The sequence below is a fragment of the Echinops telfairi genome, unplaced genomic scaffold (assembly GCF_000313985.2).
Source record: "Echinops telfairi isolate 266 unplaced genomic scaffold, ASM31398v2 ScPeMD7_38;HRSCAF=143, whole genome shotgun sequence".
NCBI lineage: Eukaryota > Metazoa > Chordata > Mammalia > Afrosoricida > Tenrecidae > Echinops > Echinops telfairi.
This window is the reverse complement of record NW_022103936.1, coordinates 672,740-685,255: the sequence shown is the minus strand read 5'-3', so window position 1 is coordinate 685,255 and position 12,516 is coordinate 672,740. Positions and strand designations below refer to the sequence as shown.

General features: G+C 37.3%; 1 protein-coding gene across 1 annotated transcript in view; it reads right to left on the bottom strand.

Annotated features, from left to right (window-relative positions):
* CFAP47 (cilia and flagella associated protein 47) overlaps positions 1-12,516 on the bottom strand; it is a 223,362-nt gene that overhangs the window by 190,049 nt on the left and 20,797 nt on the right. Inside the window, exons 9-13 of the mRNA XM_013008474.1 lie at positions 8,995-9,184; positions 7,648-7,861; positions 3,773-3,925; positions 2,752-2,929; positions 2,382-2,478 (exon numbers count right to left, since the gene is read on the bottom strand). Of these exons, the coding sequence (XP_012863928.1) occupies positions 2,382-2,478; positions 2,752-2,929; positions 3,773-3,925; positions 7,648-7,861; positions 8,995-9,184 (832 nt within the window). The remainder of the gene's footprint in view (positions 1-2,381; positions 2,479-2,751; positions 2,930-3,772; positions 3,926-7,647; positions 7,862-8,994; positions 9,185-12,516) is intronic.

The following is a 12,516-nucleotide window of genomic DNA, read 5'->3' as shown; positions in this document are numbered from 1 at the left end:
AAAAACAGAATTACGCTAGGTGGAGCAGCGCTTTCATAGTATGCGTTTTTCCTGCTAGGCGAGCATTGAACAACTAACTGAGTAGGTGCAGTGGTGTTGCCTGGGAAAGTGCTCTCTAATTGCAGTGAATTTTTTCCTAAAAGCAGTTTGGTCAAATCTCTTCTTTTGTGATAGTCAATTTAAAAGAACAGTATGCAGCTGTGAAATTTTGTTTCCTGCTCCAAAAAATAATGCCATAGAAGTCGTTGATGTTAAATACAGTTTACGAGGACAGCACTATGGGAAAAACTCATGTAGTAGTGGTTTTTTCGTTTCAAAAAAGGTAAAATGTGGATTGATGACAAACTTTGTTCTGGGGATCTGTCCAGATGTCGACTCAGTGCATAGTGCATTTAGAGTTCTTTCCACCAGGCCAGACTGTTAATCAAGCTTTCTATTTAGAGATTCTGAAAAGCTTGCATAACAGTGTGTGACAGAAAAAGCCTGATTTGTAGCAGTCGTGGGACTGGTTTTGCCACCATGACAATGCACCTGCTCACACAGCCATCTCATTGCATCAGTTTTTGGCAAAAACAAAACAAAACAGCATTCCTCTCTTATCCCAGCACCTTACTCACCTGACCTCGCTTCATGTGACTTCTTTTTGTTTCCGTGAATACAGTGGGACATAAAAGGAAAGCAATTTGACAATATAGAAGAGGTGAAAAAAAATGAGGGAAGTGCTGTCAGCCCGATGAGTTTTTAAAAATGTTTCCAAGAATGAAATCACAGATTTGACAAATATATTAAGTGTAATGGAGAGTACTTTGAAGGTGATAAGGTTGTTTTCTAATAAAATTTAAATATATAGCTTTGAAAAAAATTTCCAGGATGTTTTGGGTACCCCCATGTTTGTAAACATTATTAATATTCATGAAAATGGATCTTATTACCCAAATTTGCATGCCTTAAAGCTCCCTTTCCTCCTGCAAAATCAAATATCCTGTCTTGAAAACATATAAACAAACCCACTTTCATCAAGTTGACTCATGGGGATCACATGTGCTACCCATTACAACTAAGTCCATGGGATGTTCTCACCAGGTCTTTCTTCAATGGTACCCTCTAGTGGGTTTGTAAGTTAGTAGTTGAACACAAACTATTCATGTGTTGGGTTATAAGTAGGGCTGCTAAGATGAGGTTTTCTAGTCCCGTTAAGAGTCAGCAGTGGTTCCCAATCTGGGGGTTGACCGACCCTTTCACAGGGGTTGCCCAATTTATAACAGTAGCCAAATTATAGTTATGAAGTAGCAACGAAAATAATTTTGTGGTTGGGGGAGTCACCACAACATGAGGAACTGTATTAAAGTGTTGCGGCATTGGGAAGGTTGAGAAACACTGACTTACAGTCTCTGGCCTGCCAGATTTGTAAGATAAAATTGAGATCATGATAGTGGGGGGAGGAAGCATTAAGGAACTAGAGGAAAGTTGAATGTTTTATTGGTGCTATACTGCACCCTGACTGGATCATCTCCTCCCCACAACCCTTCTGTAAGGGGATGTCCAGTTGCCTACTAATGAGCTTTGGGTCTCCACTCCACTCTCCCTCACATGCTTCCTCCTCAACCCCAACCCACAATCATGATCCAATTCTACCTTATAAATCCAGCTATACCAGAGGATGTACACTGGTACAGATAAGTGCTGGAAACACAGGGAATACAGGACAGAAAAATACCTCAGGGTGAATAATGTGAGTAGCGATATAAGGAGGGTAAGGGGAAGGTGGGAGAGAAAGGGAGAACTGATCACAATGATCTACATACAACCCCCTCCCTGGGGGATGGACAACAGAGAAGTGGGTGAATGGAGACATTGGACAGTGTAAGACATGACAAAATAATAATAATTTATAAATTATCAAGGATTCATGAGGGAGGGAGGGTGGGGGAGGGAGGGGAAGATGAGGAGTTGATATCAAGGGCTCAAGTAGAAAGAACATGTTTTGAGAATGATGATGGCAACAAATGTAAAAGTGTACTTGACACAATGGATGTATGTATGGATTGTGATGTTGTACCAGCCCCCAATAACATGATATAAAAAAACGGGTTACAGTCTCAAAAACCAACAGGGGCAGTTATACTCTGTCCTATCAGGTCAGTATGAGTTAAAATCAACTTGAAGACAATGAATTGTAAGCTCAGATAGGGGTCCTATTCCCACAGGTCTACTAGAAAAATGCAGAGGAACGACAATACTCCAAAATGTAATATTGGTTACACAACTGTGTGACTAAAATTCATTCTCTTACTATGTTGAACTGATGAAATTTATAAAATCTCTCAATACAACAGGAAAAAAAAGGCCCAAGTAGGGTTTTTTGGGGGGTAGATTCTTACCAATGACTACTTGATGAATTTGCTTTGGTGTCAAAGCTAAGCTGCAATCTTGTTTTTCTTCAGGTGTAGACGGGTTTGATTTCAGTCCATGCAGAATCTGTCGAGAAAGCGTAATTTCCCCCAATATTAATATCAATTTTTCAATGTTAGCATTTTAAGACTTTTAAAGGTAAAAACTATTCCAAAAGCCCCTTGCTGTGGAGTTGATCCCCATTCATATCAATTCTAAAAGACAGAGTAGAACGGTCCTATAGTATTTCCAGGGTTGTAATCTGAACGGAAGCAGATTGACACATCTCTCTCCCACAGGAGATCTGAACCTCAGTCATGGTGTTAGCAGCAGAATGCAAATGTGAAATAGTGCGCATGCCTTTCGCAGAGATTCTTCTTCCTTGTCTGCTATGTTCCTGGTACTTAGCAACCTGTCCTCTTTAATTTCTTTTGGAGCTGATTCTTCTTCCACTTCATTGTCTGATAATACAGGAGATTTAAGGCCTGATCCCGGCTGCAAGCCTATATTTAGGTCATCATATGAATATTTTGAATTCCTATCAAAATAATAATAATAAACCGATGTTAAATCTTTTCATAAATATGTCTGGAAATCAAAACATTCCCTGCAGTGTGTGCTCTCGGTGCCCAACTCAGATTTAGTTAAGCAGGCTGGTGCACTTATCTGTAGAAAAATGTTCTGTGCTGAGGGACCAACCCTTCTCAAATATCTGATGCAGGAAGTTGTGGTCTCTATGACTGTACCCAAGCATAACAAACTATCACTGACTAATAGGTGATACAAAAGACAGGCCAGATTGGCACAGTAAGAACAGCATAGTACATTGTTTAATGCAAAAAAAATATTTGGGCCAACCTAAGAGGAAACTTTATAAGCCTTTCCTCATTTCTGTTCCCGGCTTTCCTTACCTATTCACACATTTCTCTTGAGAGCATACTTTACCTAAATCACATGTCTGTGCTTCTGGGAAAACTTACCTAAGACATCCCCAAATTAAAATGCTACAAAAATAGAGTAAGTCTGATTGGAATAGTTGAATGGTTTGCTTAATTTCTATATTAAAATATCACAGGATAGAGAGGTTTTATTTGGCTTCCTTTGAGCCCAATCACCAGGAAAGACCAAAAGCTGAAAAAAACCCTGAAAAAATAAAAAAGACATAGTATGTGAAAAAGAAATTCAACAAAAATTTCTGGAAAGATTGATTGACAAAACAGCCTCCACAATGGGCTCATGGAATTGGCACAAGATCAGGCAATGCCTTGTTTTGTTATGCATAAGGTTGTCATGAATCTGGGCCAGCTAAGATGGCAACTCACAGCAACAGGCTCAATGAACGGTTTCCCATTATTTTATTATTTGAAAAAGTGAACTTTACCTCTCTGCTTGTTTCTTCAGGCGCACACATCTTAAATCTTTTATATATTTTCCATAGTAATTTTCATTTTCTCGCTTCCCCAGTTCTTCAATTTTAGTATAAGCAAAATCCGGATCAACATAGTAGTGCCTAGGGGTTTTTGTAAATATAGTCCTAAAATATGAGGAAAATTAGGTTAATATGCATTATATGTGCTTTGTTCAATCAGTATTTATTTATTTACTTGTTTTAGAACTGATGTCTTTATTCAGTGCCCTCTAGCCAGCCTCTGTGTCAGATGGTGAAAAATTAATGGTGAACAGGGACAATTCTAGTCCTTGCCTTCATATCCTATTCTGTAATGACACTTTTGAGTCTATAACAGTCTATAACACTAGTGAGACCTAAATTTTGCTTTATGCTAAGCAGAGAAATAAAAGTCTCTGGGTGGCGCAACATGTTAATGTGCTTGACCATTAGCAGAAAGGTTCGTGTTTCGAACCCACCCAGTGGTGACCTGCTTCTGAAAGGTGCTAGCCAGGACAACCCTATGGAGCCAATCTGTTCTACACACAAGGCAGTCACCCCGAGTTAAAGTTGACTCCTTTGCAAATAACTGCTTTTAGGTCACTGCAAGCAAAATAAGAAGGAAGAAATAAAAGAATGAATTATTTTGTCATACATTTGTGAAATAACCACCAACAAATACTACTGGGAAAAATTCATAAAATAACAGCAAACTACTTTATATCTCTTTTCCATTCATCTGCGAATCCCCTTTCTTTCTACCCAATATATACTTTGATTAGAAATTAAAAAGTATTATTAGGCAAGCCTCTAACCTTGGTCTATTTCCATATTGAAATTTAACCATTTAGATTCTAGCCCTCAGTAATTCACTTATATGCATAAGTCTCCATAGTTAAATGAAATGCCATCTTTCTTTTCTTTAACAATTTCTGAATGCTTACTGCTTTGTTAGAGACTCACAATTAAAGAAAAACAAATACTCTGTTACAGTATGAGTCTTTGATATTTAAAATTCCCTTCATTTATCCTGACAGCCTTTCCAAACCAAAACAAACCCGCTGTCATCATTCCAACTCATAGCAACCTCATAGCATAACCACCTTTAAATGTTAGTGATGTCTAAAGTGTTTCCTTCTATTTTACATAGGGTTGCAATGAGTCAGAACCAACTTGATGACACCTAACCACAATAACAATAATGTCTAAAGTGAGCGGGGGAAGGTTGAGGCTTTCTATTCCCACACAGTTACTGTCTCATATACCATTTGAAGCAGTCCAACCCTGTCCTATAGAGTCACTATGAGTCAAAATTGACTTGATGACAATGAGTTTGGTTTATTGGTTTAATATCTGAACTTGGCTTAGTGGTTTATGGATTGGGCTGCCAACTGTAGGGTCAACAGTTCAAGACTGCCATGCTGCTCTGCAAAAGAATAATGACACTTTCTAATCCTGTAGAGATTTACAGTTTCTTAAGGCCACAGGAGCAGTTCTACTCTGTCCTATAGGATCAAGATGAGGCAGAACTGACTATGATAGGTAGACAGAGGGAGAAGATCTAAAATTAAAAAAAGGGGTCAAGGAAAAAAGTAGTAAATACCTTAAATAATAAATGGGTTAATAATGTTTCTAAATCCTTATCAGCTCTTTAAATAACTGCAGCTTGATGTACTTGATTTTTTATTATGCAAAGTATGGAGGACAAGTAAAACAAAATTTCCCTTCATTTACATACCTAACATGTATCTGAGAGCAAAGTGCATACTGGAGTGAGTATAAACTAGAGAAAAGCCCTACCTTACTTAAGTTTTAAGAATTGAAAAGGTCAAATTAATTAGAAATGAAATAGAAATTACAATCACCAACAATTTGGCATTTTTGTATGTAAAAGAATTCTTTGAGATACATTTGAAATGTTCAGCGATTTTTTGTTTGCACAAAAATAGTTTTAAATCATTTTATTGAGATATAATTAACATATCATACAATTCAATCACCACAATCAAATTCGGAGCATTTTCTTCCTTCTTATAACTATTTTGACTCCCCATTCCACTCACCGTATCCCCTTGTGTGCACCCCACCCCTGTTGCTCTCTTTTTAGCCTTCTTGCTAAAAAAAAGTTATAGCACTTTTTTATACCATGTAATTATGATCACCTTAGATAGAATCAAAAGGTTAATATTAAATTAATATATAATTTTCATATATATACTTGTATAAGCTTAGGAAACAGTTGAAAAGAATTAAGTTTGAGGGGAAAAATGAAATTGTTTTCAGTATTGGTCTCTGCAGGGTGGGATGAAGTGCCATGAGCCAGAGGTAGAAAAGTGGTTTTAATTCTTATGCAATATAATTATTTGAAATATAGTCTAGGTGGTTTTTACATTTCTGATTAATAAAATAATAAGATTGACTATAGAAATAAACAGAAATTTCCATTTAAATTAGAAAACAATTGTGGTCTAAATATGAACCCATATTTTAAGAAAATGACTTAGCAATGGCAAAGAGAAAAGTGGAGATTACTTGGATCCATTACCAAACATAGTCTACTAAGGCACGCTTGTGGTCCTTTTTGGGTAAGCATTGAACACCTAAATTCAAGTTCAGCTGTTCAAACCCACTAGCCTCAGCGGGGGATAGATAAGTCTATCTGTCCTCACAGAGAATTATAGCCTCAAATGCCCTAGATAGGGTCCCATTGCATTGTTGTTTATTTACTTATGCTAAAAGCTTAAGTGTTAGACTGCTATACCGGAAAAAAAAAAGTTTAGGCATTCAAAGTCATCAGCCACTCAGTGGGAGAAAAGACCTGCTGATCTGCTCCCTTAAAAATGATAGCCTAGGAATCCCTATTCTGTTCACACAGCACTATCTCCACTATCACTAACGCCACCACTCCCACTCCCTCTTGTCTGGTGAATCATTCTTGTCAATGAGACTTTGCTTCACTATGTCAGAATCAATTCTGTTGGCACAGAACTAGTAGCATGCAAGCAGCCTTAACAGAGTCTTATTTCCATTTCTGATAAGAACCTTTCTTGTCATTGGCACTAAGACACATAAAATTGTCAATATACCAAAGTCCCTCCCTAATCCTTAATCACTGGCAATGTAGTTATATCTTTGAGACTTGGATACATTTAAATAGGCATTGAACGTCACTTATGTTTCTTCCTCTTTTCTCTCTCTCTCTCTCTCTCCTTCTTTCTTAAGGAGCGCTGGTGGCATAGTGTTTATACTTCGATCTGCTAACCCCACTGTCAGCCGTTTGAAACCACCAGCGGTTCCTTGGAGAAAGACGGGGCTTTCTAATCCTATAGAGACATTCAATCTCAGAAACTGAGTCAGAATCAACTTGATGGTAGTGAATTTTGTTTTTGAACGGTTCTTTTGAACGAAGCTTAGTTCAATTTTGGAAAGATGACAGGAGATGCTATGTATTCAGAAGGTTCATAACAAAGATGATGATAATGATGATGATAGGGAGGGTGACAATGATGATGATTGGCTTCTCACAATTTTCAGTGTTTCAGAAAGCTGGCTCCATATTTATTGAACATGGCTTCACTGAGGATTCATTCTAAGTGGGATTTTCATCATACTTCTCCAGAACTTATTTTTTTTAAGCACTTGGTGAAATATTCACTTCCTAACCATTATTCCTATAAATTATGAGAAGTTAGCTAAAGCTAATATGAAACCTTCAACAATTTTCTCTATCCAATTAGAAATATGAGAAAATGGTTTTATTTCTATTACCATTATTAGTTTGGTAAAGCAGATATGATTAGACTTCTGCAAACAATGCATGTCTTCCTTTCAAATGTTTGGATTTTTAATTATTGACTATTGTATGATACCTGAAATCTTTGTATGGTTCTCCAGGCCTGATACTTGCAGCTCGATCATTGGGAAAGGCTATCAGCGCATGCTTTACGGCATCTTTATTTGCCTGGTGTGTATGAAGATTCGTCTTACATGACTGAAGCATTGCGACAGGAGCAAAGTCTTTGCGTTTTGCAAAATCTTCTATCACAAATTGTCCTGTTGGATTGCTGATCAATGGAGAAATACCTTTTGGAGAACAGAATATTAAGTTTCCATATAGCTTTTTGAATTTCTCTTTCCAACCAATATTCATGTAATGTTTGATAATTATTTTATTAATAATAATTAAGAAGCATGCAACTTGGCTTATAAATTAAATGCTTAGGCTCTAAATAAGCATATGTATTGATTAAATGCAATGAATTAAGTTAAAGATGGTTCTCTGTAAAACACAATTTCTTATAATTTGACTGCATAATGCTAGCATCCATAAATTACAAAGGGACTTGAAGAATTACATTGGCCAAAGGAAACCGATATTTAGAGTTTGAAAGAGATGAATTTCAGCAATATCTTATGGTTCAATGTATAAGAGATAATTGAAGTGGAAGTAAATAGCATAAAGACAAAGAAACACTGAATTTCTGCTTATAAGGGTGAAATATTTGGCAACAGATATCAATGATGGTTGCACAATATAATCAGTGACATTGGTGTCTCTGGTCTGTATCATTGACAAACATTGAATTGGTAAATATTTTATCTATATTTTTGCAACAATGTTTTAAAAGTGGCATCGTGTAAAATACATCGATATTATAGACAAAAACACAAAGTAGAAAAACTAAAACAAAAACAAATGACAATATTTCATTACTTTTATGGTTGACTAGACCTATAAGGAGCAGGTCTGGTAGTTCAATGAAGAGCCCAGCTTTAACCAAAGGGTGGCTAGAGGCCCCCAGGGGCTTCAAAAGAGAAAAGTCCAGGATCATCACACATACAGACCACAGCCTAGAAAACGGTACAAGGTAGTTCTCCCCTGTCATACGGGGTCACTATCAGTCAGAACTAACTCACCTTCAGACAACAGACCAGTAGTATTCAAAATTTGAGACATGGAATGTGATATTTAGAACATCAGTTTCTAATGGACATTTGTCAGAAATGAATGCTATTAGGCCCCACCACAGACTTACTTAATCACCAGTGCTGAGATATGGGGCAATCATTCATATTTCAATAAGTTTCCAGGTGATTTCAATGCACGTTAAAAAAACTGCGAACCACAGGATCAGGCTGCTTTCAATATATTATCATATATTAATTGTATTGTTCAGTATATGAAGACAATTATATATTAAAACTAATAAGCATACCAGGATTAATTTTCATCAAAACTCTCTTATTCCGAGGTTTGCAGACGCTGGTGAAATCTAAATGTATATAATGAAAAGGTTTCATAGATAAAGTTTGTAAGGACTTATCAGCCACTAGGCCAATAATCTCGATGGTTTGTTTCACTTTGAAGCTTCCAATGTGGCGTGGAGTAAACGAACATGTGATATTCTAAAAGAGAGGAAGAAAAGTAAACAATAATATAATATCATTAGAGGAAACAAAGCAAATTTGAAATCAATGTTTTCAAATTGTCAACAAAAGCTACATTATCCTTGAGATAAAGTGTTTTAGAAACAGCATCTACAGCACTGACTTTTAAAAAACTCAGGACAGGAAAGTACTTCAATAAATAATAACAATGGCCTTTTAAAATTTTCCAGAGAGGTGGAGTAAGGAACTCCAAAATTAGACTTCTCCGTAAAAGGAAAGAACACTGGCCAAAGTGTCAAAATCAGTTTTTTCATATACCTGTAAACTAATTAAAGCCTTGCAAAATCTGAGGAGTACTTATTGAAGAAAAATGGACTGAATACCTGTAACAGCATGCTTTGTGGTGTTTTAATTTTCTTAAACCCCACCTGAAGGAACCTGGGTGGTGCACCAGTTAAGTGCTCCACTGTTACCAAACCACAGTCGCTGTGGGAGAATGCCATGGTGAGCTGATTCCGTAAACACTATCACCTCGAAAACCCTATGGAAGAGTACTCCTGTCTCATGAGGCCTCTATGAGTCAGAATTAGCTTGATTATATCTAACAACAACAATCCCCTTGGCCTCTCCCCAGTTCCACAGTAGACTTAGAAAACAAGTCTTCAGTTATGATCGTGACAACCATTAGTATGGCACTTGTGCCAATTACATAATCTGGTGTCAACTTGAGACTTAAGAGTGAAGGGGTAAAGTTTACCCTGTCAATCAGGTCACAGCTTGATGACCTCATTTGGAGGCACTAAGGACACAAATAGCTCACTGGAAGGTTGACATACATAATCTCCCTGGGAGACATTCCTGCTGACAAGCCACATGGAGCTACACTGATAGGGCCATAACCCTGGAGCTGGAGGAGCCACATGGAGACCCACACCAGCACTGAGATCTTCTACCATCACTGGATCCACAAGACTTTCCACCCACTGGCCTGTCATCTTCCTGCATTCGGCGTCATTGCATGGTTGCATAAGTCTAAAGAAGAATTTATGGAGTAGTATCGATATATGGGGTAATATAGGATTTATGGATTTGATCTGAACTGGGATGGGATATTTTCTTAATGCACAATTGCTCTTTGATATAAAGTTCTCTCATACACACATATGAGTGTCTATGAACTTGTTTCTCTAGTCAACCCAGACTAACACAGCACTCAAGGGAGGATGAAGAATGGGCAAAGTGCTCCACTAGCCTCAGCTCATCCCTGTGTTGTCTGGCAGTTAAATGAAACACTTATTTTGGAGGTTTATTTTTATCTGACTTGCTACAGAACTCCCTGTATAAACAGCCCTCTCTCTAGAGTTTATTAAAATAATAAATCCCAAGTAATTGCTGAATATCACAGCAATTTCTGCCCCCCCACACCAAAAACTAAACAGCCTGAGGAGCAACATAGTCACAGATTTGAAAAAGCAGATAACAACGAAAAAAGAAAGAAAGGAGGGAGGGTGGGAGAAAGGAAGGAAGAATGTAAAAGAAAGAAAAAACAAACCTGGGGAACAAGAAATCCATAGGGTATCTGAAAAAGTCTGACATATTCCAAGGTATCTAGAAATCCACACACATGTACGGGCCAGTATACATACCCAAGAAAAACCTTAGAAGGGTTTTTTATCTATATAAACAGATGCTCAGAGATGCCTAGGCATCTTATCTTTTACTTTCCAGTGTCATTAACCAATGCTTCTCAAGAAAACCACAAAAGCAACATCGCAAAAGCAATCTACTTTCCAGTTATGGCAGTGTCACATGTTATAAAGTAGAACTGTTCTAGTCAGCATTCTTGGCTGTAATCTTTATGGAAGCAGACATCTTCCTCATTGCTACTAGACTGATTGGAACATCCAACCTTTAGGTTAGTAGATGAACGCAAACCAAAAGATCTTAAGACAGGTAAAGAATGTGAAAGACCAATGCCTTTGCCTCAAGTCTGAATATCTCTGAGCTGTAACTTATATGCCCTGAGTTCTCCTGCATGATTCAGCTCCATGGGAGAGAGATGGGACAGTCCCTTAACATACTCACAGCTTTGGAAACTGTATGGGGGCAGTTTTACTCTGTCCTACAAAGTTGCCATGAGATGGAACAACTTTAACAGCAGTGGGTTTAGTTTTTGATCCAGTGGGTTTTTGTCTGAGAATACATACTTTTTTGGTTTCCTTCTCTACCCTTCCCCATTCACGTCCTGGGATATCCCACTCCCTTACTAATATCCCCTAGGGGCATTTCCTTACTAACTAACTTACACATGAATCCTTCCTCTCAGGCTTTTAATCTGGTAAACTCAAATAAAAAATATAATTCTCACTCCATTTTTTCAATCTAAGATATTTCTATCAATTATATTTTATTCTCATCTGTAGTCCTTTCAGGTAGCTCTGGTAAGCAGTTCGATCCAACTAGCCCAGTGGTTCTCAAGCTGTGGGTCGCAACCCCTTTGGGGGTCAAACAACAGGGTCACCTGATTCATAACAGTAGCAAAATTACAATTATGAAGTAGCAATGAATGTACAAATGCACTTTACACAGTTGATGTGTGTATGGATTGTGATAAGAGTTGTATGAGCCCCTAATAAAATGATTTTTTAAAAATTTTTAAAAAAAAGAAAATCACAACCAAAAAAAAAAGAAAATTGATTGTGTTAATGACTGTACCACTCTTCTTGATATGACTAATTACTGAATTATATGATTTGTGGATGAAGTGCCAATAAACTTGTTTAAAAAAACAAAAAACTAAAAATAAATAAATAAATAAAATGTTATGGTTGGCAGGTCACCTCAACATGAGCAACTGAATGGAAGGGTCACGGCATTAGGAAGATTGAGAACTACTGAATTAGCCACTCTGATAGAGAAAGATGAAGCTCTCTTGCCCTGTACAGATTTATTGCCTTGCAACTGCACAGAATCGGTTGTGCTTTGTCCTCTAGGGTCTCTATGAGTCAGAATTGACTCGATGGCAATGAGTTGGTCTGGTTTGCTTTCATGGTCCCTTGAAGTCAGAAATTCACTATAGTCTAAGAGAGAAAACTCACTATCAAAGAGATCTCATTGTTAATGTATTTGCATATGGTTATAAAACTGAGCCGATTCAGTTTCTGCTTTAAATATATTTTCATCCAATCAATCCTATAACAACGACCTAAAAGGCCACTCATAATATTTCAGTGTATTTCAAAGGATTATTAAAGTCAGTCCAAACTCTTCCCTTCCAAGGTCCTCCACAATCTGATCTTGATCCTATAACCTCCTGACTCTATTTCCAACTACCTCACTGCATATTCAGT